The sequence below is a fragment of the Rhodamnia argentea genome, chromosome 9, assembly GCF_020921035.1.
Source record: "Rhodamnia argentea isolate NSW1041297 chromosome 9, ASM2092103v1, whole genome shotgun sequence".
NCBI lineage: Eukaryota > Viridiplantae > Streptophyta > Magnoliopsida > Myrtales > Myrtaceae > Rhodamnia > Rhodamnia argentea.
Genome location: NC_063158.1, coordinates 3,445,809 through 3,471,074, shown reverse-complemented (window position 1 = coordinate 3,471,074; position 25,266 = coordinate 3,445,809). Strand labels below are relative to the sequence as shown.

The following is a 25,266-nucleotide window of genomic DNA, read 5'->3' as shown; positions in this document are numbered from 1 at the left end:
TTCAAAATTCCTCAACATAGCCAATAAAAAATTTGCAAATCATAATTTTTAGTATGAGCTTGCTTATGATCTGACAAAAAGTAGAGAGGAAAAATGTTCAACATCCGGCACTTCAATTGAGTATTGGTTGACCCAAAAAAAAAAAAAAAGAGTATTGGAGAATCAGATTCCGATCAAACTTCCTAAACCAGATCTCGAACTAAAACAAACCTAAAACTTCGATTCTTTTCGATTTTGTTTTTAATGATTTGAACCGAATTATAATCACCGGATCACCCCATATTCTCATAAGAAGCATTTTTTATCCTAATTCGCTCGAGCAAATAATTTTGACCAGCATATGTTTTATCCGTGCAACAATTATGCGCATCAAAAGTAACCTTCTTTAGATCTAAAATTGTGCCAACAATACCGATTATGGACCAAATGAGATATGACATGGAAATATAAGGACTAAAATAATATAAATAAGAAATATGAGTGGGGCAACATAAGAAAAAAAACATGCCCACCGTGACGGCGAAGTCACGACAAAAACGTTTTCCCCAAGTGATCGACACCGGTGCCTCGCCTGTCACTCCGAGCAACTCATGCCTCGCCACGTGTCTCAATCCTCTGCGTCCATCACATGCCCATGTCAAGACCTTCATGGCCTTTATCATCATCATCATCATCATCATCATTCATCGCCGCAACGGAAGCCTACTGAATTATATTTTCAGATAAAAAAGCGCAAATCCTAAACTATGGCCGTATGACGCCATTTTTCACTTGCTCGCTTTTAATCAATGCTTGCCTTCAGCTTGTAAGTAATCGCTTTTGCGTTTCTTCTCTCTCTCTCCAACATTGATAAAACCCTCTCATCTACCGGTCTTCCTGACCTCCTCCGATCCGACCCAATGCGTGCACAGAATTCTCTCTGAAAGCCCCCACGTTTCCTTCCTGCGTTGTATACCCTCATTCGGATGGTACCCACATTCGAATTCGAGGGCTCTCTCCAATTTCCGCAGAAACCCTAGAGTCCACGGGGTGATTTCTGCGATTGGGGTGCCTTAAAGTCTCGATTTTTTCCGGGTCTTTTCGTGGGTATTCGATGACTTATCACGAAGAAGATGAGGTGGTTCCGGAGCTGAGGGTGAGAGTGGGAGAGGAGGGTGAGGGGAACAAAGGGGATTATCTCGACTTGGGAGTGCGAGATCGTTCGGGGAATGACGAAGCGGAGAGAGACCCTCCTTCTCCGAGAAGAAGGTGCGGATGGTTTGTGTGGTATTGCGTGAAACTGTTTTTGCTGTTCTCTTGCCTGGGCTTGTTGGCTGCGGTTTGCATCAAATGGGTCTGGCCGTTTCTCATGGACAAGGTTGGTGTTGTTGTTGGCTATAGAAACTTCGTTGCGTTTATGTTTTGGATGCTTATTTATGTTAATGCAGGTAATTGGTGAGGCTTGATGTTTGGTTGATTGATTGTGTTGGCTTTGAGTGTGGGTTTTGGGGACCTAGTGTGTTATTTTCGATGATAAGTTGGGGGGATATTGTGTGTCAATATTTAATCTTTGATTATGTTTCCTGTGATCTGCAATGCATTGTAATTTGCTCAATTCCGTGGGTTATAGCTTATGATGGACTATGCAAGGCAATGTTTTGCCTCCGAAGTATGTGGCCTGTCATTGTTTATTGGTCTCTGTTCTTGTACGGTTATGCATTATTTGTTTGATTCGAATTTTATTTTATCATGATTAAAATGCTTAGTTGAGCTTGCCCATTGATGTGTATTCTAGGATGGAATGCCCCTCTTTTAGAATGCTGGGCTAATATATCAAGACTATCGGTGTAGTTATCATGGCATTATGAGACAGTATTGATTATGACTTAAGACCTGTATATTGCCTGTCAAGTGTTCTACATTCTGAGACACTAGTGTGGAAAACCTGTCAGAGCTCTTGGAAAGTTCTCAAGTTTTGTGTTAGTCAGTATCGCAAGTTTTCACTGCCCTTCCTCACTGTGATGTGCTTCATTTGCAGGAAGTTATCCCCATAATAAACTGGGAGACCACGACATTTAGCACTCCGGTTCTTGCAGTTCTAGTCTTTGCTTCTGTGGCTATATTCCCCACCCTGCTCATTCCATCAACCCCTTCCTGGTGGGTTGCTGGAATGACATTTGGCTATGGCTATGGATTTCTGCTGATTATGTCAGGAGTTATTGTGGGTGTATCGCTTCCATATTTCGTTGGCTCTCTCTTCCACCACAAAATTCAAGTAAGTATCTTCATTAGTGGTTGGACATACCATAAATGATGTAAGTTACGACACATAGATATTCTTTGTGCTTTCATTCTTGTTTTACATTACCTTGTATTCCCATGCAGACCTGGCTAGAAAAACATCCCAAGAGAGCTTCCTTGATTAGGTCAGCTGGCAGAGGAAATTCTTTTGATCAGTTTCGAGCTGTTATTTTGATCAGGATATCTCCATTCCCTTATACATTATATAACTACTGTGCTGTGGCGACGAATGTGAGATACTTCCCCTACATTCTTGGGTCGCTGATTGGTGTCGTGCCAGAAATATTTGTGGCAATTTACACGTAATCTCTCTCTCTGTCCCCCTCTGCCCTCTCTCTCTCTCTCTCTCTCTCTCTCTCTCACACACACACACACACACACACACACACGCACACGCACACGCACACACAGAGCGCGCTCATGCATGGACACTTGCAGACATGTCTTACGCGAGTTTGAGGTTATTCAAACGCTGTTTAGTCACATTTTTACCACTTAAATATATGTTCCTTACGTGCGCTTTTAGAATTTTCATGTTTGTTGTAATGACAGACTTCATAAAACTTAGAAGGTGATTTTCTATTTCAAACTAAATCTATTTTTTTATATCACTTAATGCTTTTCTGTATATTATGTAGTGGTGATCCAAAGAAAATTATTAATTTGGGTTAGGGGAATACTTTGAGCTTGACTGTCTGCATGTGCTTGGTTCTAGTATGCTCCTTACATGTAGTGCCTAAGATTCTTCTGGATTGCCATAATATTGAAGCATAAAGAGACCTATTCTCTTTGTATATAGTCATTTTATCAGTCGAACTTATGGATGTAACTTTGGTTGCAGAGGAATCCTGATAAAAACTCTTGCTGATGCTTCTCACGATCAGCACTCACTATCTGCTCCCCAGATAATCTTTAATGTGCTTGGCTTCTTGGGGACAGTTGCTACCACGATTATTTTCACTGTTTATGCAAAAAGGCAACTCAAAACAATTCAGGCGGAAGGGGAGCCATTACTAGAATGAGATGGTTCCTGCACTGGGTTGAAATGTAAAGATTGCGCTCAGAGCATGCTTAAGGTGGCACATCTGATGGCAAATATACTGCAGGATGAGGTTCATTTATTATAGAACTTCAATCTGTTGTGAAGTTGATTCGTAGTGTAAATGGTGTTCGAGTAATGTTAATGGTTGGGAGTCGGGACTGGTCTCTAACATGATTCTACTTTCTGGATCGAGCGTAGAAGAACTTCCATGTTCAAGATTTGAATCATTCGATACCCTGAAACAACGGTGACATGGCAAGAACCTGATCTTCCCCTGTTGCCATACAATGCCTCGTCCATTGGGCAAGCAGGTTCTTAGTTTTCTGCTGTATAGGGGTTGAATCAGTTTAAGAAATTGAAACCAATTCATGCAGATTTTTGTCTGTATATAAGAATATCAATCTGATTGACTTGCAGATTCTTGTGGTTACCGTTTACTGTCTTTAACGGACAAGCTCCATTTTGGCTGTGAGTAGTATCTCTGTTATTATCATTCAGAGGATGATTAGGTGAAATAGGACGGGTAGTATCCTGTGTCATGGCTCTTCCAAGTTCGGATAGTTGGTATTGTGGCAGGTCATAGTTTCAGATGTTCTCTTTCAGGGGTTTGCGCATTTGAATTTTCACATAAAAAACCAATAATTATCGGATATATTTTGTAAACATTTGCAGAAACTTGAATGCAATACTAGACGTGGCAAATGGGTGGGTCGGTCCGAATTTAGATGGGTCATAATTGGGTATGAACCAAATAGACCTATTTTTTTACCACAAAAAAAAAAAAATAGACCTATTTAACTCATGTTAAACTTTTGACCCTAAAAAAAAAAAAAAAAAAAACCTCATGTTAGCCAATTTTTTGTCCAAGGCAATTTGGATGACTTGTACTCGGTCCAATTCGTGGTTGAACCCAAATTCACTTAAATAACTCGCATTTAAAAATATATTATGTAGACTTCAGCCAACATAAAAACGTGAAAATGGAAAAAAAATCCGCAAATGTTAATTAATTGAAGAGTAGAAAATCAAGAAACACATCATGCAAAATTAAACGAACAGAAAATTGAAAAATGCTTCAAAATTATATTGACAAGATATAAAATAGCCGGGTCGCTGCAGATGAGATCTGCAATTATACATTTCTAAGACATCAATATGAGGCCACTGCCATGCCGGCACCATCTCGTTGTCCCCTTATTTGCCACCACCGGCGACCTCAAGGTGGTGAACGCAAGCGGCGAACACCGTTTGTGTTTATGGTGGTTGGGAAGGTTGGCCGCCTAAGAGATAGAGGGAGTGGGAAGCCAAATGCAGCGACTGCATTGAGAACGGTCAACAAAGGGAGTGATATCGCGGCTTATAGCTATTACCATTAGCGACGTTACCGGCAAGGTCTATTGCTTGTTCGATGATGCCGGCAGTGGTGATGCGCTGCCACGGCGAGCTATCTCGTCCTTCGAGTTCGAGCGTTTGACCATCTCTGTTTGTCTTTCCTTTTTTCAATCCTCAAGTTTTTTTGGGTCGAATTGAGTTATTGGTAGGTTAAAGATGGGTTAATGACAATCCCATAAACCCCTTTTTGGGTCGGGCTCGTCTGTGATAAATTAATTCCAACCTCTTATTAAAACTTTCACAACCGGATGGATTTTCGCAATAACGTCCCGTTTCCAGCGAGGATCGGGATACGATGAGTCCAGTCCACGAAGGGCCGGGTTTAGAGGCAACAGGAAAATCAGGGCAAGCAACTCTGATTCTACTGGGGTTGGACCGTGTGAAAATGTGAAGTGGTCAGTCATGGAGGTGCCAGGGAGAGAGTATATAACTTGTGAAAGGATCATCGGAGCAGTCAATGTCAAGAGCAGGGGTGTCAATCGTCCGGGTCGGGTCGGGTCGGGTGTCCATGATATGCCCGAGCCATATCAATATAGTGGTGTTCTTGACTCGAGCGCATCTGGTGGGAATGTAGATGTCTGCCAAGAGAGACCACGACCAAGGAAGGATCCATCTTGTCATGTTTGAAAACCTCGACTGGAGCATCCGACTAACCACTTCCTTCAACCTGTGATCGTCGTCGCTGTGCTTCCCCTTTGGAGTAAATTACGACGTGATTTTTCCTATTCATTCAAGTAGGTTTAATTTCTCATATCGATAGATACCGTTCCATCCGTCGTGACGTGCTCAACATTATTATTCTGAAGCTTGGTATGGAAAATGCCACTTATGTTGTCACTTGCTGAATTGAGAAGTGTCGTTGCTCCAGATATAGTATTTGTTAGGAAACAATGAATTGGGAAAATGGAATCATATTTTGAGGCGTGAATACACTCTCTTTAATGAAATAAGTTGTCTCATAATATGGTTAATGGTTACAAGCTAAAGTCCTCCAAGGTACAATAACGTCTCAAACGAGAATGCCATATTGCAATTTTAACATTTCTCTAGAAACTTTCAAAGGAAAACGGGCAAATGACACTTTTAATGTTAAAAGTTGTGTATGAAGATCACTTTGATTCCAAAAGTTTCAATCGGATCGCTTTAGCGCCAAATTTTGAAAAAGGATCAATTAAGTGCCAATTTCGATTTGCTTCACCGGAAATCAGACATGGCACTTTTTTTTTTTTTAATATATGAAGGCGATGTGGCTTGCCAGAGGTCCATCGTGGCTTTTTTCTAAATTTAAATTTTTTATTTAAAATAATTTGAAAAATAAGTTGAAAATTAAAAAAAAAGCTAATTTTTTTTTAAAAAAAAGGATTGTAGATTAGGCAATGAGAGTTTGCTGTAACCCTCGTTATTAAAGCCCTACCATCGTCGGCAATGGCCGGCGAGGGTAGAGCATGGCCGACAAGGGTCGCCAGCCCTTGGTCGAGGCTCGGCAATCCCCGCCGGCCGCAAGCTCCCTTGCATAGGCTGCCATTAGCGACCGACTCCTGTTGGTCACCGCTCCTACCTACGGGTCGAAGGGGGTCGCCAGCCCTTGGCTCGAGCTCGGTGACCTCTACTAGCCATGCCCCACCCTCGTCGGCCATTGTTGGCAATTGTGGGGCAGAAGTGGCGAGGTCACAATAAACCCTTGACACCTGGTTTGCATAATTTTTTTAGCTTTTTTTGCAAATTTTTTTAGCTTATTTCAATCTATTTAAAGTAAAATTTATGTTAATTTTAATTTTAATTTTTAAATATAATATTATTTTTTATTTTATTTTTCTAAATTTTGAAGTCCACATAGAAGCCCATGTGGACTTCATTTTTCTTAAAAAAAAAAATGCCATTTAAAATTCAAAAATTAAAATGCCACATATCAAGAATGGCCGAAATTTTTCGCTGGAGGCACCAAAGTAATATTTTTATCTCGGACTTAGCATTTCAATGATCCGATTGAAACTTTTGACACCAATCTCCGTATAAAAGTGTCCTTTTCCCAAGGAAAATAATTGGAAAAAAAAATTCACAATTAAAAAATTAAAAAAATAATAACCCTAACTCCTTTGTGAACGCAATGTTTCAATGGACACTCGAATTATCTTATAATTATAAATTCAAATGTTAATAGGAAAAGAATTATTGATTTGTGCAAATTTCAATTCGTATCAGGGTTCGGCGCTCTTAGCCCATTACCTTACATGTAAGAATCGAAGACTTTCATAGTTATATATCGGCACACACACTCCCATTTATTTCATGTGGGACAAAGCACTTGTAAGATTACAAACTTAATTAATTAGTCAAAGGAGAGTTAATGAGTGATGATTTGATCATCTGTTGGTCCTGTTTGTTCAAAATGGCTCTGCTAAGATAACAACTGAGGTGGCCTTAAGCTTATTAGTTTGAGTTATTTTCCTAAGATTGATTAATGAGCCTCATGTGCGTGTCTGAAAGAGAGACAGGGAGATTCCCTTTTCCAGACAATAATAACAAACGAGAGTGGGCAAAGTAAAACGGGGACGTCTACCTGCACAGCTGCCATTTCAATACTGTCTAAGAGCTGGCCCTCTTTATATTCCACATCGCGCGCTCTCGCCACGTTATTTGATCCGTCGGGGGTGGGACTCGACTCATTATGGACTGTTTCGATCACAACAACCGCCGAACAGCGATTCATCCGACGTGAAATCTGCTATGATCATCAATAAACGGCCCGGCTCGTGCAAGCGGGCCTGACTTTAATTCCTCCGCTTCCTCTCCCTCCCCCCCCACATTAATGTGTTTTCCTTCTGTTTTTCCGGTGTGTGTGGGAATGCCCAAATTGCTGTCTTTGACGTGGAAACTGGGGCGAGGCAACGGCGGTGGAAACACATTAAAGACGGATCGGCATGTGTGATTGCGTCCGAGGACCACATTGGATGGACAACTCTTGACAAGCTATAAATTAACCATTCACTGCTGAAATTATGTGAAGTTGGTGCATCCCCCCAAAAAAGGGAGCTGCTTGATTATCGCTTTATTTTCTGGGGCGCGGACCAAGAACCCATTTGAGGCAAAGGCATATGCAGAGCGTTTAATAGCTTGAAAGCGAAATCCCTCTTGAATGCTTTGAATGTCATGGGCACTTTTTCAAAGTTTTCATTTTGTGGTCGTGGGAGCGAGGAAGGTGGGGGGAAGCTGGAAGACAGGGGTGGGATCGCATGGTCATTTTCCCATTGTAATTTTCCCCGACGTTCGAATCTTCTGTTCCCTTTTACTTGGTCAAATGCTACCTGACAAACCAGAAGAACGAAGAGCCGAACGTGCACGACGAGCAACCGGGGAGCTTTCACTTGAAGGGAAAGGCTTCTAGCAGACTAACAGAGGCCCAAGAGAAGAAGAAATGTGGACCGAGTAAAAGTCATCCTTATATATTATTATCATCATCACAATATAACACCATGATGCATCATGCTTGCAAAATTTGCTGGAACGAATTTCCACGTGCCACCGACGGAACTCGGCCACCCGGTTCTGCGGCTCCCTTAGCATATGAGCAGATCCGCCCGAGGCAAAGACTAGAGGGCATAATCTGTCCGTTCTAGGAATTGGTCTCGCCCTTGAATTGTTTTGTTTATTGATGATAAACAACACAGGAAACTATAAACAAACAATTGAGTGTCCCCTCAAGGTCTCTGTCCAAACGGCAGGGAGAGAGAAGGAAAAAGAACTGTTGATTCACGATTTCACGGTGTAAAAGAGAGAATAAAATGAACCACCTCCTCACACCTCTCTCTCTCTCTCTCTCTCTCATCTTTCTCTTCTTTTGGAGTTTCTGTTCTTACTGCAACTATTACGCACATGAAACAAGAAGCCAAGCAAATGGAAAAGCTTTCCCATTTCTGCTAATAATTGCGTCCCCGGTGCTTCTGTGGGTTCGAGAGATTATAGGTGTGGTGGTGATGATGGTGGAGCAGGGGCGGTTGGTGGGAGAGAATAAATGCTCCCTCCCTCTCTCTCCCCCTCTCTCCCCCTCTCCCTCGCACACACGCCAAAGAACAAAATTATAAGGTCCCCCTCGATGCTACTTCGGTGATTCATTCAATTCAATACGGGGAGAAGGAGAGACAGAGACAAAAAAATCGAAATGGGTTTGTGCCCTTTCTTTAAATTCTCAGTGCAGGTTCCATCTTTTCTTTTTTGGTTTGTGATGAAGCTGCACATGCACAGTCAACGTGCTTCCTTCCCAGTTGGTTGCAATTTTAGACATTTGATTACTGGTAGACATTAAAAAAGTTTTGAAACAGAGTTAAATAAGCGGGTCATGTTCAAAATATAATTTTTCTTAGCAATTAGATTGAATAAGGTTAGATCAGATGTGTAAGAAATGTCTCTTCCTTAAACTAAAAAACCGTGCAATTAATAGAATTTCAAGTCTCCCCTGCTTTCTCTCGCTTCCTTTCCAGCGAAGCCCATGTCACTTACTGCAGCTACCACTTTCGTTGCATGACTCTCTCTCTCTCTCTCTCCTCTGTGTGTGTGTGTGTGAGTTAAATTTAGGGAACTTCTGCTTTTTATGAAGCCCCAGACGACAAAGTACCTTCATCATTCTTGGGCTTGACTCAGAGAGGATCACCCAAATCGATGCTTCGCTGGGATTTCCATTTGATTGCTGCTTTTGCATAAATGTGCTCAGTCAATGACAGCCTCCTTCATCAGATCAGAGCGTGAGAGAGTGCTCTTGCTTTGCTTAACGATCGATAAGATGTCGCATTTCTCATTCTTGACAGTTCGCGTCTCCAACTCTGCTGAGTTGAGAGCTGCTGAGATTGCCCAATCTTTCTATTCCGCTTCATCTTTGTTGAGTTGAATCAGGCACTCATCATGCCAAACGGTTAGATCCAGCGAATTCAGCATCTGGATTTCGAGCATGAGAAGTCTCGGTCGACACCTCCTCTCTCATGCTCTTGTGCTCGTGATCCCTTGCTTTCTCTGCATCATTTGCGAGGTCTCGCCAGTGACTGAGAAGGAGATCTTGCTCCAATTTAAGGGCAACGTCACGGAGGACCCGTACAACGTCTTGGCCACTTGGGTCCCCAGTGCCAATGCCTGTGATTTTGGAGGCGTTTCTTGCAATGCAGATGGGAACGTCGAGAGGATTGTCTTGTGGAACACAAGCCTCGCAGGTGTGTTGTCTCCTGCTTTGTCTGGTTTGACGTCATTGAGGATTTTGACATTGTTTGGGAATCACTTCTCTGGGAATATCCCACAAGAGTATGAGCTTCTTGAGTCATTGTGGAAGATCAATTTGAGCTCTAATGCGTTGTCCGGCTTAATACCAGAGTTTCTAGGTAGCTTGCCAAACATTAGGTTTCTTGATTTGTCCAAAAATGGATACAATGGGGAGATTCCAGTTGCTTTGTTTACTTATTGCTACAAGACCCGGTTTGTTTCTCTGTCTCATAATACTCTTTCTGGCTCAATACCCGAGTCAATTGCGAATTGCTTGAACCTTGAAGGATTCGATTTTTCTCACAACAATCTTAGTGGAGGAATTCCTTCCCAAATTTGCAATGTTCCGAGCTTAGATTTCATGTCTGTGGGTAACAATGATCTGACTGGGAATGTGCCAGAGCAGATATCACAATGCCAGAATTTGAATCATTTGGATCTTGGTAGCAACGGCTTTACTGGGTCGGCTCCTTTTGGGGTTCTCGAGTTGAAGAACATTTCTCACTTCAACATATCTCACAATGCTTTTGAAGGGGAGATTCCTAATATTATATCATGCGGTGAAAACCTAGAGTTCTTGGATGCCTCAGGGAACTACTTGGACGGTGAGATATCTTTGAGCATTGCCAAATGCAGCAGCTTGAGAGTTTTGGACCTGGGGTCCAACAGGTTGAGCGGTGGTGTTCCAACTGAACTTGGCGGTCTAAAGAAGCTTTTAGTGATTAGATTGGGCGATAATTTGCTAGATGGAACTATACCTGTGGAGATTGGAGGCATTGAGCCCCTACAGATCCTGGATTTGCAGAATCTCAACCTCGTTGGTCAAATCCCCACAAGCATCAGCAATTGCCGCTTCCTTCGTGAGCTGTGAGTCCCCAAAATTCAGTTGCTTCTGATAACATATGAACAATCCTTTAACTCTGAAATTTATGGGGAGTAATTTCTGGGTTGTGACTGCAGGGATCTTTCTGGCAATGCCTTGGATGGTGAAATCCCTCAGAAGCTGTACAACATGACATACCTGGAAGTTCTTGATCTTCATCAAAACCAAATAGATGGAAGCATTCCACCAACACTGGGGAACATCTCGAGACTCCAGATTCTTGATCTGTCAAATAATTCGCTTTCCGGATCCATTCCCACCTCCCTAGGGAATCTTTCAAATTTAAGACACTTCAATGTCTCCTTCAACAACCTCTCAGGTGTCATACCTCCGAGTATGATCCTCCAGGCATTTGGTCCATCTGCATTTTCCAACAATCCAGGGCTCTGCGGGCCCCCTTTGGAAGTGTCTTGCTCGGCAACCGGCAATGGCACAGTTAACCCTGCTCCAGGGAAGACGAAAGTGCTAAGCGTCTCGGTGATTGTGGCTATCGTGGCAGCCGCCGTGATCCTTACTGGTGTTTGTGTGGTTACCATCATGAACATCAGGGCTCGACAAAGCAATACTGATGGTGAGGCAGAAATTTCTGAGAGCACTCCATTAGGTTCGACCGATTCAAATGTGATAATTGGAAAGTTGGTTTTGTTTAGCAAAAGTCTACCGTCGAAGTATGAAGACTGGGAGGCAGGGACCAAGGCTTTGCTTGACAAGGACTGTCTGATAGGTGGCGGATCGATTGGTACGGTTTATAGGAGCAATTTTGAAGGCGGGGTATCCATTGCGGTCAAGAAGCTTGAGATGCTAGGGAGGATTAGGAATCAAGATGAATTTGAGCAAGAGATTGGACGCCTGGGGAATCTGCGGCACCCAAATTTGGTTGCTTTGCAAGGATACTACTGGTCCTCGACGATGCAGTTAATCTTGACCGAGTTTATAGTCAATGGGAATCTGTACGACAATTTGCACGAGTTTTCTTATGCTGGAACCAGCACAGGCAGTGGTAACCCCGAATTGTATTGGTCTAGAAGGTTCCGAATTGCCCTTGGTACAGCGAGAGCTCTGGCTTACCTCCACCATGATTGCCGGCCACCTATTCTTCACCTCAACATAAAATCACGAAACATACTATTGGATGATAGATATGAGGCCAAGTTGTCGGATTATGGGTTGGGGAAACTGCTTCCCATTTTGGATAATTACGGTCTAACTAAATCCCACAATGCAGTCGGGTATGTGGCGCCTGAGTTGGCTCAGAGTTTGAGGGCGAGCGAGAAATGCGATGTTTATAGCTTTGGAGTGATTCTTTTGGAGCTGGTGACGGGGCGGAAACCGGTGGAGAGACCAGTAGCAAACGAGGTGATCGTTCTCTGTGAATATGTGAGACGGCTACTGGACAGAGGAACTGCCTCGGATTGCTTTGACAGGAACTTGAGAGGACTTGTGGAGAACGAGCTGATTCAGGTTATGAAGTTGGGTTTGATTTGTACATCCGAGACTCCGATGCGAAGGCCAAGCATGGCCGAAGTTGTTCAGGTTCTTGAGTCTATTAGGTCTGGACCTGACTCCTAGTGGTGATGCAACTTGGCCTGATAGCGGGGATTCAATTTGGGGGCTTTTCCGAGTACAGACATGGTAGTGACATAGCCTAGCCAAGAGGGTTTTTTGTTTTGTTTGTGCAGAGGAAACATGGGGTTGGGGATTGTTTACAGAGGATTAACTGGAACAGAACAAGAAGATTCTTTTGTATTCTTTCTAGATCATCAGTCTGAAAATGTTGATTGACCGTTGTAATCTTCTGGAAATAAAATCATTCTTTCTTTTCCCATTTCATTGTTTCAAGTAGGGAAATCAGGGAATGCACAGCAATGATCTGAAATGCAGAAAATGGAAAAGTGACATTGCCTTTTCAACTGTCATCATTGAAAGAAATGCTTAAAGCAGTTGCATCTCCAACTTCCACTGGGGATGCCCATTCCAATCTATATGAACACTTTTTGCACCTAATGATGGACGCCTTTACAACAATAAGAACAAAAATATCAAAAGGAAGCTTCAACATTCTAATGAACAATTCCTACTTACCAGCATTATCCATTCACTTTTGGGAACTGTACTAGACACTTCAAATCCACGATGACCCTTACAAAAGACCTACCACACAAACCCACCCACCCCCCCCAAAAAAAAAAAAAAAAACACAATATAACTGAGAGACCAAAATTGACTAATAAATTGAATTCTATCAGAGCCGCCTCCGGGTCCAAGCCTAGAACTGCTGCTCTATGGTAGAGATCAACAGGCATATATATGACTGAGAGTAGCCCAATACAGCTGAATAAGTTACCCCACATAATATCTTACTTGATACTTGGACTTGAAATTTTAGGGGGATTCCAGTCTTCTTCATCCATGACCACTTGAACTGGAGGCTAACTTTGCCCCTTCAATTTATCCACAGGCGATCCACTCTGTAGATTGAAATTGATAAACAAATTTCAACTGCGGGATTTACAAGTTTCGGCAACCTTCTGAAGCCGTTCCATGACTAGAGGAACATCTTTGTCGGTCAATGCAGTGAAACAAAACCGGAACCATCCGGGTTCAATACAGTGACAAATAGATCCAGGAGTGACTTTGATCTTTGCTGTATTCAACAATTTATCCCAAAGCTCCAACTCTCCTTTCTCGCTGTATGATCGAATCAACCCACTCATATCAGCCCAGCAGTAAGAACCCCCACTACCTGTCATGCACTCAATTCCCAATTGCTTTAATCCCTCAATGAACCCCATGCACATTTTTCTAAGCCTCTCTCTGCTGATCCTGATGAAGTTCTGCGTAAATCTAGTGTCAGTAAGCAGAGAGACAAGCACGCGCTGGGTCGGAGATGAGATTGATGAGAACCTCACCAATTTCTTAGCAGCAGCCACAACATTTTGGTTGAAGGAGTACACGACACCCACATTAAACCCTACAAGAGACAGGTCCTCCGACAAACTGTAAACGATATGAACTCTGCTCCGATCAAAGTCTTCTGACTCAGCAACTTCAGCCATACTTAAAAACCCCTCGCCATGAGTGGACCCAACAAACACTTCGTTACAGATTATGTGGATGTTCTTTTCAGTGGCAAAATCCAGAAGGCTATAAAGAGCCTCACGATTTGGCAGACTCCCAACAGGATCTGATGGATTTGAGATTACAATCCCACGAACCTTTACCCCGCGCTTCTTTGCCTGGCTGAAGGCACGATCAAGAGCAGTAACGCTTAAACTGAAGCCATCAGCACTACGACAAGGGGCTGGTATTATCTCCACTCCACTTCGCCATTTCAAATCACAGTCAAAGCTGCATATGTATTTCAAATTTAGCTTCTCACACACAACCCCCCCTCCCCCCCTGTGAATGTGTAAATAGAATATATGTACCTACCTGGGATTATATGGAGTTGGGACTAGGAATGCATTTCCAGCATCGGCTATGCAGAAGCTAAGCATCTCAATAGCAGCGCTTGCACCTGTTGTCAGCACAATCTGTGACGGGTTAAAGGACACTGCTCCTTCAACAGCTTGGGACATGAATTTTGCCACAGCCTGCATGATCAGCAAGATGATGTTCATAAAATGGAAGAATTCAACCAAAGGACAGAGCTCACAAAATGCAGACAAGAATAAAATGATACGAACTACAAGAGTGGATATCTACTTCAAATAATTCTCCTTGAGTAATTAATCCAGATACAATTCACAGGGAAAAAGATGAAGGATCCATCAAAATAGGGAAGGACTACGAATGCCCGATGCAATATATGTAATCGATATTTACCTTTGTACTGTTGTATAAATAATTAATGAATCTCGTATGTAAAGGAGGAGTTAACAGATTATTCAAGCTTGAGTATAGCATGAATAACTAGAGATTAACTCAAACATCACAGATAAGTCCCAGATTCGCCTACCAAGGAGATTGGCTCGTAATCATCTTCTTAGCTCAGATATGCACTATACATGCACGCTCATGGATGTCAGCATGCACCGCACACATATATACAACATATATTGCCTGCCTTATGGAAGTGCTGTAAAACTTGGTCTCAAAACACAGTAATGACGGGACAAAAACATGATAAAGGGTGGGATTTGAAAAGTGGGGTATCTATACATTTGGATGTTGCCGGGGCCACCTAACTTCTTGCCCTCAACCAGGTATTCAGGATGATAGGGTGCATCTCCAATTGTCAATCACAAGAACCAAGACAAAGAAAAATGTCCACAATCAATGAACATCTATAACAGCTTCATCAACTTCACTTCACGTGAATGCACATAGTAACATGACACGTCGTCAAAATTCGCAATACGAATACAACAGGCATAGACAGTACTTAGCGAACACGAACTCGAAGCATCTTACAACTTTCAACTCCATCAATCCATCAAAAGGCTGGTAATTTGTAATTCCACTGATGCTCAACTCATCCCCAAGCATTACCCCCCTCCCATTCTCCACCATCCAATTCCGAACCAAATCCAAACCCACCTGCACCCATCAAAATCCCACAAACAAGAAGTCATAAGATTAACTCAACCAAATCAAACCAACCAAAATCAAAACAACAAGAAAAAATCATCCAACACAAAAAAAAAAAGGGGGGGTGGAAATCCCACCTTGTTCTCAGCCAAACCAAGCTGAATAACCCCATCTGGATTACTCCTCTCATCATAAGTATCCTCCAAATACTTTTTCTCCCCAACACTATCCGGCGAATCCCCACTCCTCAGAATCGCATTCACCCGGCCCGACACGTGAGCTGGCCCGCCCGGACCCCGGGGTGAGAGGTGGGCCCGGGAAAGGGTCCTCTGCAGCCCGGGTACCTCGGGCAGGTGCTCCGCCGAGGACGAAGGAGACGGCGGCGGAGGCTTCCGCGACCTGTTCCTCTTGAGGTAGAGCTGAAGGAAGTAGAAGAGGGCGCAGGGTATGACGGAGCCGAGCACGAGGCCTCCTCTGCCTTGGACGACCCCTTGCAGAGGGACGATGACCCTCATGGCGGTTCCCCCGCCGGACGAGGAGGAGGAGGAGGTTGTGGGCTTGGAGTCTTCTTCTGGATCCGGGCTCCGGCTCCGGGAGTGGCGGGTGCGGGTCATTTTGGAAGGTTCATGGTTGGGTCGAGACGAAATTGAAATTGAAATTGAAAAGGAGGGATGGGGGTGGTTCGCGAATTGGGTTGTGGGGGAGCGGCAGTCGGAGAGAACAAGGAGGGAAAATGGGGTTGGCTTGGGGCGTGCGAGAGAGAGAGTGACGACCCCCTGTTTTTCGAGGTTAATGTTTTCTCATTTTCCTTTCGCCCCGAATTCATATACGGTGGCTCTGTTCCCGAAGAGACAAAATCAAAAAAGAGAAAAATTGGGTCTTGCGGGCTGTCCAAGCTTTTGTTCTCTTCTTCGTACTGGTGAAACATCGGATGTGCCGCTCCCCTGTTGCGCAGCGAGATCGAGAGAGAGGCGGGGATCAAGTCGTCGGGATATTTTGTGGCGCTTCGAGCTTACGCTCTTGTCCTCCGCGATCAGTTTGACCTTAGTTTTAAACCTCTTCAAGGTCCAAAGTGAGACGAGACAATCGACAGATGTTCTGCGTATCAACTAACACAAAACATCATCTTCATCAAGTTGAGACATTCTTGATTGCAGTTAGAACACAACTGAGGAGCCCTCAGGGGGGGAGTCTTCCAATGTTTTTTTGGTACTTTGGAGGAAGCTTTCCACACGAGGGTGTTAGAAAAAGGAAATGCAAACGATGATCGAATGTGGAAATTGACAAGTGCACATATTTCTACGGAAAAGAATAGAGAAAATTGTCTAGAAAGTTAACTTATTGCACGGTAGCTAATTTAACTCTAAACCTTTTAATTGTGCCATTATAGTCCTAAACCTTTTGACATTTGTCAAATTGATTATAAACATTTCATTTTTGTCAATTCAATCCTAAACCTTTTAAAATTTTTCTAAATTAGTTCTAAACTTTTAAAAATTTTGATTAAATGAAATGATTACATTGACAAATTATCCAAAGGTTTAGGATTAAATTGGCAAATCATCAAAAGTGTTAGGGCTACATTGACACAATTAAAAAGTTTATGACTGAATTAGCCGTTGTTAGGACTTTTTTGGACTATTATTCCAAAAAACAAACATGTTAAGATGATTTTTTTTTTTTTTTGGGTCCAAATGTTAAGATGATTTAACAGTTGGTATTATTAGTGGGATTTTCTTGGTGGCTTTTACTTTTAGATTTTGTGATTCTCCAGGGTTTTTGGGATTAGAGAAGTGATCGTATTTTTATTTAATATTTTGAACACCATGAGTCTTTACGACATTCGAAGACACCAGTGATTGTTCTCATTGACATTTAGAAATCTGAATAGCTTTCGGTTGCGACCATAAACCTAAGAAGGCAGCCAAAGTATAGGTCGTTTTAGACTCGCTTGAATTTTCAGGTAATTTCTCAAGTTATAACTTTTCGAATTCGTCAATATAACGAGGGTTTGTTCATCTTATAATTCTGAAGAAGCCCAATCAAACTGGAAGATAATGAAGTATCTAAAGTTAATGTATAGTTATAATATTAGATCGAATTATGCCTACACAGATTGCTTGTCATCGCTCAACACGTTTTCCCACTTATATAGTGCAGTCAGAATTCATAATGTGAGATTCAAGTTGGTCCCAATTGTACCTTATTACGCTATTGATTTACAACCCTAACATGTTAAAGTCGGTCAGAGGCTGCATTGCTTTTGGGGTACGTCTACTATCTGCATGTGTTCTTGTAAACCACAAGATGTAAAGGGTCCCAAAGAAAGAAAAAGAAGAAGAAGATTCTTTTATGGAGACTAGTATCTTCTACCTATAATCCCACAAATAATCGATACATGACAAACGATTCCAAATTTGACAATTGATGAAGGGCCTAGGAAAGCTACTTGCTAAGGTCCTAAAGAAAGTGAAAAAGAAAAAAAAAAATCCTAAATTGGAAATAAGTGATGAGTTTTTCCATATCCAAACATGTCGATGTATGATCCATGAGATTAATGTGCATATTATGGAAAATATAGGATTTACTGATCGATATTTCCTTGGCATCTTGGTTTGGTCTTCTATCTTCAACATGTCTAGGTTTTATCGGTGTAGCATAATCATGACGTCTCTTGATCATTGATAGCTCAATGATACTGAACTCATATTGGCATCTTATCGAACGTCAACAATCATGTCTATCGCATATTGTTGTCAACGATTCGATATTGAGCTTCGTATTATCGTTATGTCGATTAAGGGGACATGGTTATTTTTCAAGTGTCAACGGCATGGAGAATATCAAACTTGTTTCGTATGCTTAACTCTACGGCAAGACGGCAAGATTCAAAAGAAGAAATAAGGTGATGGTCCTTTAACTCTAAAGATGATTTCTCTCTCGGCCCCGGTCCATTTCATATTATTTTGTCCAAAATTCACAACCATACCGGAAGTGTCCAAGATCAATTTGATTGCATCCACAATTACGGTTTTTGTCATTTTCTGGGTGGTCTAATCCAAGGCTTCAATCCCTCACACTTGAGGAATCTCCATGAGACCCATATAAATTCAAGATTCTTCACATCATTCGCCATCAATTCGTCCTCTTGTCTTGGGTCGCTTCGCGACAAATTTTCCTCTTCGCCATGCCCGACTGTCCAACCGCAACCACAGGACTAGAACATGCCTCGGGCTAAAATGAAACCTACCATATATCTGTATATGAAAAGAATATCACGCACACATATTAAATGAATTAAATTAAGAGAAGAAGAAGAAATAGTTATGTACCCATCTTCTTCATTTCATAGATATAAGTCTTAATCAGCCTTTTTATTGGGTAATGAAAGGATTGGTGTCCAATGATCTTCAGATTAGGCTTATCTTAACGTGAGGTCGCTATTCCAAGCTTTTTTTTTTCTAATGGGGCCACCACCACTAGGAATCAACAAGAATCTAGTGTCCCACTTGCTCCAGCCACAAGCTCACTGTTCGTAATCTTTAATGAAGACCTTTATTACTGACTAAATCAAAACCCTAATTTGTTTAAAACTGTCTGTCAGTGTTTTTTCACTTGATCTTCTAGGACTATGTGTGTTAACCCACCTTTATACAACAAACCATTGAGAGATGAAGATGCAAATAACATAATTGATCAGGTGGATGCATTTGAATAAGGAGATGATGACAAGTGGTTGATGAATTTAAGATGATTTTAGTTGAGACCGATTTGCCCGTTGGTGTTGGTGGCCTTCGGATCGAATAGGGAAGTGTTGTATTCTTTCGAAAGCACGAGCCACGAATTAGGGCTCAGGTCGTCCTCGATGGCGAGAGGTTGATGTGGTTTGGGGGTGGCAACGGCCTCGGTTTGGTTTCCCCAGCTTGATGGCCGGTGCCGACCCCAAAAGGGAGGGAAAGGGGGTGAGCGAGGGAGGAGATGAAGAGGTGGATGGATTGGCCGTGGTGATTTGAGTATGTTAGGAGGCAAATGAGGGGCTTGCTGGGGCCTGCAGGCGAAGACGGAAGAAGGCGGCGGCGCAAACAGGCTTTTGCAGGTTTAGGGCGAGAGAAAATTGGTTTCGCGGGTATCATTTTCAAAATTATTTCATGCGGATGAGTGTGCAAGTGGACGGCGGAGAGCACCAATAAACGAGTGACACCTAGCGTGTAGCCGCTAATTTTATTCCGTATGTACGTATGAAATACGAAAATATAGAAAAAATTTCGGTTTGGATAAAGGGATGTCAATGTGTGAGGCCTATATGCAAAGTTGGTTGCGTGAGCGAGTACATAGAAGTTGAAAGGGGACGAAAAAAGCACAACATAACATGGACTTCGTGGGTCATAAATGGGGACAATTGAGGAGGTTGTCTTGGGATGGAGATCGCTGATTGTTCATGAATTTGCCTCTACCTTGTCTCCTTCAGAAGTTTTGTCATTGCATCAAATGACAAAGAGTTTGGGTCCCTGTACACTGTTTTCATACGGAACCTCATGAACAAGATCGATAGGTTACAGGCTATAGACATTAAAAGTGCCACAATTTTCGTATAACGCTCGCTTGAGTAACATAACTTTTTTTCTCGACACTTGAGTATCATAATTTCTAAAAAAATGTTCAGCCAAAACGTTTAATCAATCACTAGTGTGTCAAAACTTTTAAATAACGTTTACCCAAGTGCTATAACTTTAAATCAGTTACTTGAGTGCCCAAACTATTTTAATAATGTTCACCCAGGTACTGAAAATCCGATGTGGCATAGGTGAACGTTTTTAAAAAGTTTTGACATTCATATGATTGATAGAAAAGTTATATGGCATCCAAGCAATTGAAAAAAAAAAGTTATGGTATTCAAGCAATCCAAAAAAAGTTATAGTACTCAAATAAGCATTGTACAAAAATCATAGCACTTGTGGTGTCATTTTTTCATATGTAAAAACTAATTAGCAGTTAATTTGGAAGTTGAAAAGCTCTTATGCAGCAACCTAGGACGTTCATATTAATACATCATTAAGCTCTTTTTCTCCCCTAATTGTGGGAGTGAGCATGGCTTCAAGGAGGAATCGAAAATCGAAAATTCGAATTGTGCAAATCGATTTAGTTCCAAATTCTATAGTATGCAGAGTAGGTTGCGGGTTCTAAAAATTGGGGAATCGATTTCGACGGACAGGTTCCTAAAATCTAGAACAAGTTTTTGTGTTTTTGTTATTCTAATAGTATTCAAAGATAAATGTGTAATTTGGAACCACTCGTCTAAGCTTCAATTTTCGAGACTTTTAATTTATCAATATTTTATGTTCTTTGTGTATATAAATATGAGTTGTGAGTAGTATATTGTAGCCTAAAACCGCTCACCCCTACCCAATTGAACAATCCGTATGTTAACACTCCTCCTTACATGCCACATGCTATCGATTTCCAGCTTTTCTTATTTAGTCTTCAATAAGTAATGTCGTTGCTGAGTTTGCATGCATTTTCGATCAATCGCCAACTATACCTAACTTCGCCTAACATGTTGATGTCCTAATACTTCGACCAAAGCACACGAGCATTAACGGCATTTCGCTTCCCGACTTAATTTTCCAGCTTTGAAAAGGTGGTGGGAGAGGTGGCGTCCACTTCTGGCAAAAGTACTTAACAAATATTAAACTGTGATGAAGGATTAATTAAGTGGTTGGGGAAAGAAAAGTCCATAAAACTTGCTGCGAGAGGAAAGGATCCAAACTCACATGGATCCCGCTGACTGCATTGAATGTAGTGAGAGGGAAACCCTCTTTCTTCTTCTTTTTCTCGGCAATGACTTGTAACATTAGGATTCAATGGAAAAATTATCAAAAAGGTCCTAAATTTATTGTAATTGTGCTAATTCAGTCATTCCGGCCAACTTTCGCCGGCCCTCGCTGATGTGAATGCCAACCGACACTGATGTGGATAATTTTTTCTTTTCTCTCTTTTTCTTTTTGTTTCTTTTTCCTCCTCCTTCCGACCGATTGCTGATCCGGCGAGGGCGAGGTCGGCCTCGCCACGATTGCTGAGCGTAGAGAAAGGGAGGGTTTTGGAAGAAACCAAAATCAAGCGATCTTGGGGTAGAGAGAGGGAGGGTTTTGGAAGAAATCAAAATCCTCCATGGCAAGGTTGGCCTCACCTAGATTTGGTGAGGTCGAGTGTCACCGTTGTCGGCGAGCTCGCCCAACGACGGTGGTGAGGGTTGGCCTGGGTTAGGCCGACCTCACCCTCGCTAGCTCTGGGGGAAGGAAGGAAATGAAAGAAAAAGAAAAAGAAATAATAGAACATAGAATAGAAAAATTCAAAAAATATTACTAAAAAATTATCCACCTCAGCCGGCGTCCACATCGGTGCCGGTCGGTATACACATCAGTACCAACCGGCCAAAGTTGGTTGGAGATACCGAATTAACAAAAATGCAAAAAGTTTAGGACTGAATTGACACAATTGCAATAGATTTAGGACTTTTTTTTGTAATTTTCCCGGATTTAATGAAGCCCAATTAATTTATTTGTTTATTTTTGACCTTCTAAATTCTAAATTGCATATGACCAAAAAAAAAATCTAAATTAAAAATTTCCTTTTCGTATTTTTTTTTTTGTTGGTATAACTTCGAAGGAGGCCGGGCAAAGTTGGACTTACCTTGGTTGCTCTACATATAAGCTGTACAACTCAACTAAGGCTGAGCCCATGATCAAACTTCAAGTATAAATGTCATTCATTCAAGCAGAACCTGAAATTAGAGAACACTCTTTATCTAACATCTTCATTATTCAGCGCAACACCAACTTTCCGATCAAAATTGAAGTCCCTTCGCCGTCCCGATTCGAAATTCGAATTCACCCCGCCACGGTCGGGAGTTTCACTCCACTTCGTTCTCGTCCTTGCTTCCCGAGCTCTGCTTTCGTATGCCCGATACGAAGGGCAGAGAGCTCGGCTTCGCCCATCGCCTTATGTCGTAGGCTCGCTTGATGGGCTTCTTCTCCTTGCCGTTGCCACCGTGCCTCTTCTTGGTTATCGCAATGGCGAGGTCGTTGGGGAACAGCGTGTGCCAAACGAAGGCGTGGAGGAGCGTCGACACAAACAGTAGGGCGACCATCGCCGAGGAAGTGAACGAAAGGGTGAGCGCGAGGCCTTTGCTCATGGTGCAAGGGACGTGCTCGGCATACTTGATTGTCGCCACGGACACCGTCGTCATCGGGAATGTGTAAGACCACCAGGCCACAGAAAATCTGCAAAGGTTCAGCATGATTCAAACCTTCAAACAGGACTGAGGTATGCAAAGTTCCACATAATCTCTAGCTTCAAGAGATGTTTCACTCAACATATAACAGTTTGAACTTTACCTAAACCCCGTGAAGAAATTGATCCGCACCACCAGCGACACATAGAGGAACAAGGCAATGAAGTAGCAAGTCCCGGACAAGCCATCGAACTCGCCGTAAATGGCATCCCAAGCGATGCTCGCGGCGGAAGGAGCCGCGATGAACATGGAATAAACAGGGTGCAGCTCCTTTGGCAAAGCCTCGCTCGTAGGCAACCTTTGGTACAAAGTCACAAACAACACCAGATAATGCGCGAACCCGACCGCCCAAAAGAACTTGGCGGCCTCCTTCCACCCGACCTTTGCTGCCAAAATTGCCCCCACGAAGTTCCCGACCACCGAGAGATGCGAAGAAGGGTTCGCGACCTTGCAAAGCCGCCGCTTCCCCCCAGAGAGCCACTGCCCGTAAATCTTGAGCTCGAGGAAGAAATAAGGAGCCATGAATGTGCACCATATGGCGGGATGGAGCGGTTTGGTAAATAGGGAAGGCGGTGCGCCGATGGCTAGGAACATGCAGACGACCCAAGGGGCGAAGAAGAAGTTGATGCGGACGGGGTGGAAGTATTCCCGGCGGACGGCTTCGAAGTAGAAGATGAACTTGAGGAGGTAGGTTACGGTTACGGAGAATAGGACGGCAAGGGCGAGGAGCCAGAGCGAGAGGTTGATGAAGGGGGAGATGTGGAGGAACTGAGTGGCCGGGCTCGTGGCAAGGGACCGCCATAAGACCGCTTGGCTACTGAGGCCGAGGCAGATACCGAAGCAACCGATAGGGAAGCGGAGGAGGAAGGGCCAAGTTTGGTCCTTTGGGAGGAGGATGTCTTCAAAGTCCTGCATGCATTCTATGAAATTAGAGCATATAGGATCAATTCTGGGTTACGTTTTCCTCCATTCGTGGTTCGAAGAGCTTTATTCTACCAGTCCTATGCATGTTTGGTTACAAGGCATTTTTGAACACACAAGACATAGCTATACATGCACGTAATTAATTTTTATTTAGATTTACATGTGAATGGTGTTCATAACCTCTAACCAACCAATCAAATCAACGACTATGAGAGAAAGTTTCCTTTAGTCCAACTGGCTAGGGATAGAGGAAAGTATAACCCATCTTGGGTGATCGTTGGGGACGAATCATTCAACGGATAATATGATCAATCTTGCTTGATCTGAAGAGGATCATTAGTTGAAATCATGGTCGGATAGAGAAAGTTTTAGTTCTAGAGTTGATCATTCTTGGTACTTCAACTGTGATCCAAATGATCCATTTGGAAATTTCATGCGGATCCGACACTGTATCTTTTGAAATAGAGGAACAGCAACAGAAGAGAGATCGCCCAGTTCTTCCCGGAACAAAAGTTTGTTGATTTTATGGGACATAGATGATCTTATGTTCTCTTCATTTTATAATGAGAAACACAAAAAATTTGATTGTTATCTCCTTAAACTGTGAAAATACCTTCAAAGTATCATTTAGATTTTGATATTTACCTTGACTTCATCAAGCTCAGGTCCACGAAGTGCAGCGAAATACCTCCCGGCAGGCACACTCCTGTTCACAGACTCGTCTTCCCTGTTCCCCGCAAAACCCTCGTCCCTCTGCGTGTACTCGTGCAAGGCCGACGCCACCGTCTCTCTCTCCTTCCTCGACTTCATCAGCGAGTTCTGCTTGCTCAGCGCGCTTTTCGTCCTGAACAAATTAAAGTCCGCCTTCCTCACCGCTCCATCCGTGCTTCCGCTCGCTCCTTTCATCGCTGAGTCGAAGCCCCCAAAGCTCAGCCCGCTCCTCGAGAGGACCCTCCTCTCGCCGCCGCCGCCATCACCATTGTTGCAGCCGTTGTTCTTCTCTCTGTTGAGCACCGAGAACCCCGTTTCCAGCGAAATTTGCCTGCTGAAAGGCCGCTGCTGCCTCCTCGAGTCTCGGAGCTTTGATGCTCGGTTGGCGCGCTTGTTGCCGTCAGGTCTGTTGTCTCCATTCATCGCTGTTGTTGTAGTCGCTTGTTCCACTTCTTCTTCTGGCAAGACTTCGCCAATGTTGACGAAATGGGCGCGGGGAGAATTCAGCGGTCGAGCATCCATTCTCGGAGACGAACGGAAGCAAAGAAGAGAACGAGGACAAAGCGTTTGGTTTGACAGGGTAGCAATTGTAAGTTTTGTGCCTGTGTGTTGTGTCATAAGCATTTGTATGTGCGCGCGCGAGAGAGAGATCGATCACGAGAAGTGGTGAAAAGATGTGGATCGGAGGGGGTGGTTGTCTGGTTGAAGTTGGGAGACAGTGATTTCTTCGTCTTTTGTATGAGAAGAATCCCGTGAGAGAGCTCAAGCAAATAGGAACATCTTGTGGCTTAGGGTTAAGTATGTACATAGCTTGCCTCAAGATCATTTCTATGGAAACCTAGCGTAGGTTGTGTAGTGGTTAGATGGTTAATGAGATCCAAAACTTACCTCGAGATAAAAAAAAAGGGACTTTCAAAGAAAAATTTTCAGGTATTTCATAGAACACGACGTTCCTATCCATCCAAGTCA

The 25,266-nt window shown here is 42.9% G+C and overlaps 4 protein-coding genes and 1 long non-coding RNA gene across 5 annotated transcripts; 2 read left to right on the top strand and 3 right to left on the bottom strand.

The window, feature by feature from the left end:
- The first annotated feature begins 708 nt into the window (after positions 1-708).
- On the top strand, positions 709-3,750 carry LOC115736854. The gene is made up of 4 exons (XM_030668703.2): positions 709-1,357; positions 2,018-2,254; positions 2,365-2,582; positions 3,122-3,750. Exons 1-4 carry the CDS (start codon positions 1,094-1,096, stop codon positions 3,300-3,302), a joined length of 900 nt encoding a protein of 299 aa, XP_030524563.1. The 5' UTR covers positions 709-1,093; the 3' UTR covers positions 3,303-3,750.
- A 267-nt stretch (positions 3,751-4,017) lies between these two features.
- LOC115736856 lies at positions 4,018-4,240 on the bottom strand. Its single transcript, XR_004014953.1, has 3 exons — positions 4,164-4,240; positions 4,113-4,120; positions 4,018-4,079 (listed from the first exon to the last, which is right to left on the bottom strand). It is a non-coding gene; the product is annotated as an uncharacterized LOC115736856 (long non-coding RNA).
- Positions 4,241-8,445: 4,205 nt separating this feature from the next.
- LOC115736851 (probable LRR receptor-like serine/threonine-protein kinase At1g12460) lies at positions 8,446-12,992 on the top strand. Its single transcript, XM_030668699.2, has 3 exons — positions 8,446-8,877; positions 9,287-10,825; positions 10,919-12,992. The coding sequence occupies exons 2-3, from the start codon at positions 9,657-9,659 to the stop codon at positions 12,408-12,410; spliced, it is 2,661 nt and encodes an 886-aa protein (XP_030524559.1). The 5' UTR covers positions 8,446-8,877; positions 9,287-9,656; the 3' UTR covers positions 12,411-12,992.
- A 320-nt stretch (positions 12,993-13,312) lies between these two features.
- LOC115736852 (probable aminotransferase ACS10) lies at positions 13,313-16,219 on the bottom strand. Its single transcript, XM_030668700.2, has 4 exons — positions 15,509-16,219; positions 15,255-15,380; positions 14,274-14,434; positions 13,313-14,189 (listed from the first exon to the last, which is right to left on the bottom strand). The coding sequence occupies exons 1-4, from the start codon at positions 15,983-15,985 to the stop codon at positions 13,337-13,339; spliced, it is 1,617 nt and encodes a 538-aa protein (XP_030524560.1). The 5' UTR covers positions 15,986-16,219; the 3' UTR covers positions 13,313-13,336.
- Positions 16,220-22,117: 5,898 nt separating this feature from the next.
- Positions 22,118-24,879, bottom strand: LOC115737013 (guard cell S-type anion channel SLAC1). Its single transcript, XM_030668956.2, has 3 exons — positions 24,232-24,879; positions 22,766-23,571; positions 22,118-22,651 (listed from the first exon to the last, which is right to left on the bottom strand). The coding sequence occupies exons 1-3, from the start codon at positions 24,817-24,819 to the stop codon at positions 22,282-22,284; spliced, it is 1,764 nt and encodes a 587-aa protein (XP_030524816.1). The 5' UTR covers positions 24,820-24,879; the 3' UTR covers positions 22,118-22,281.
- Between the last annotated feature and the right edge of the window lie 387 nt (positions 24,880-25,266).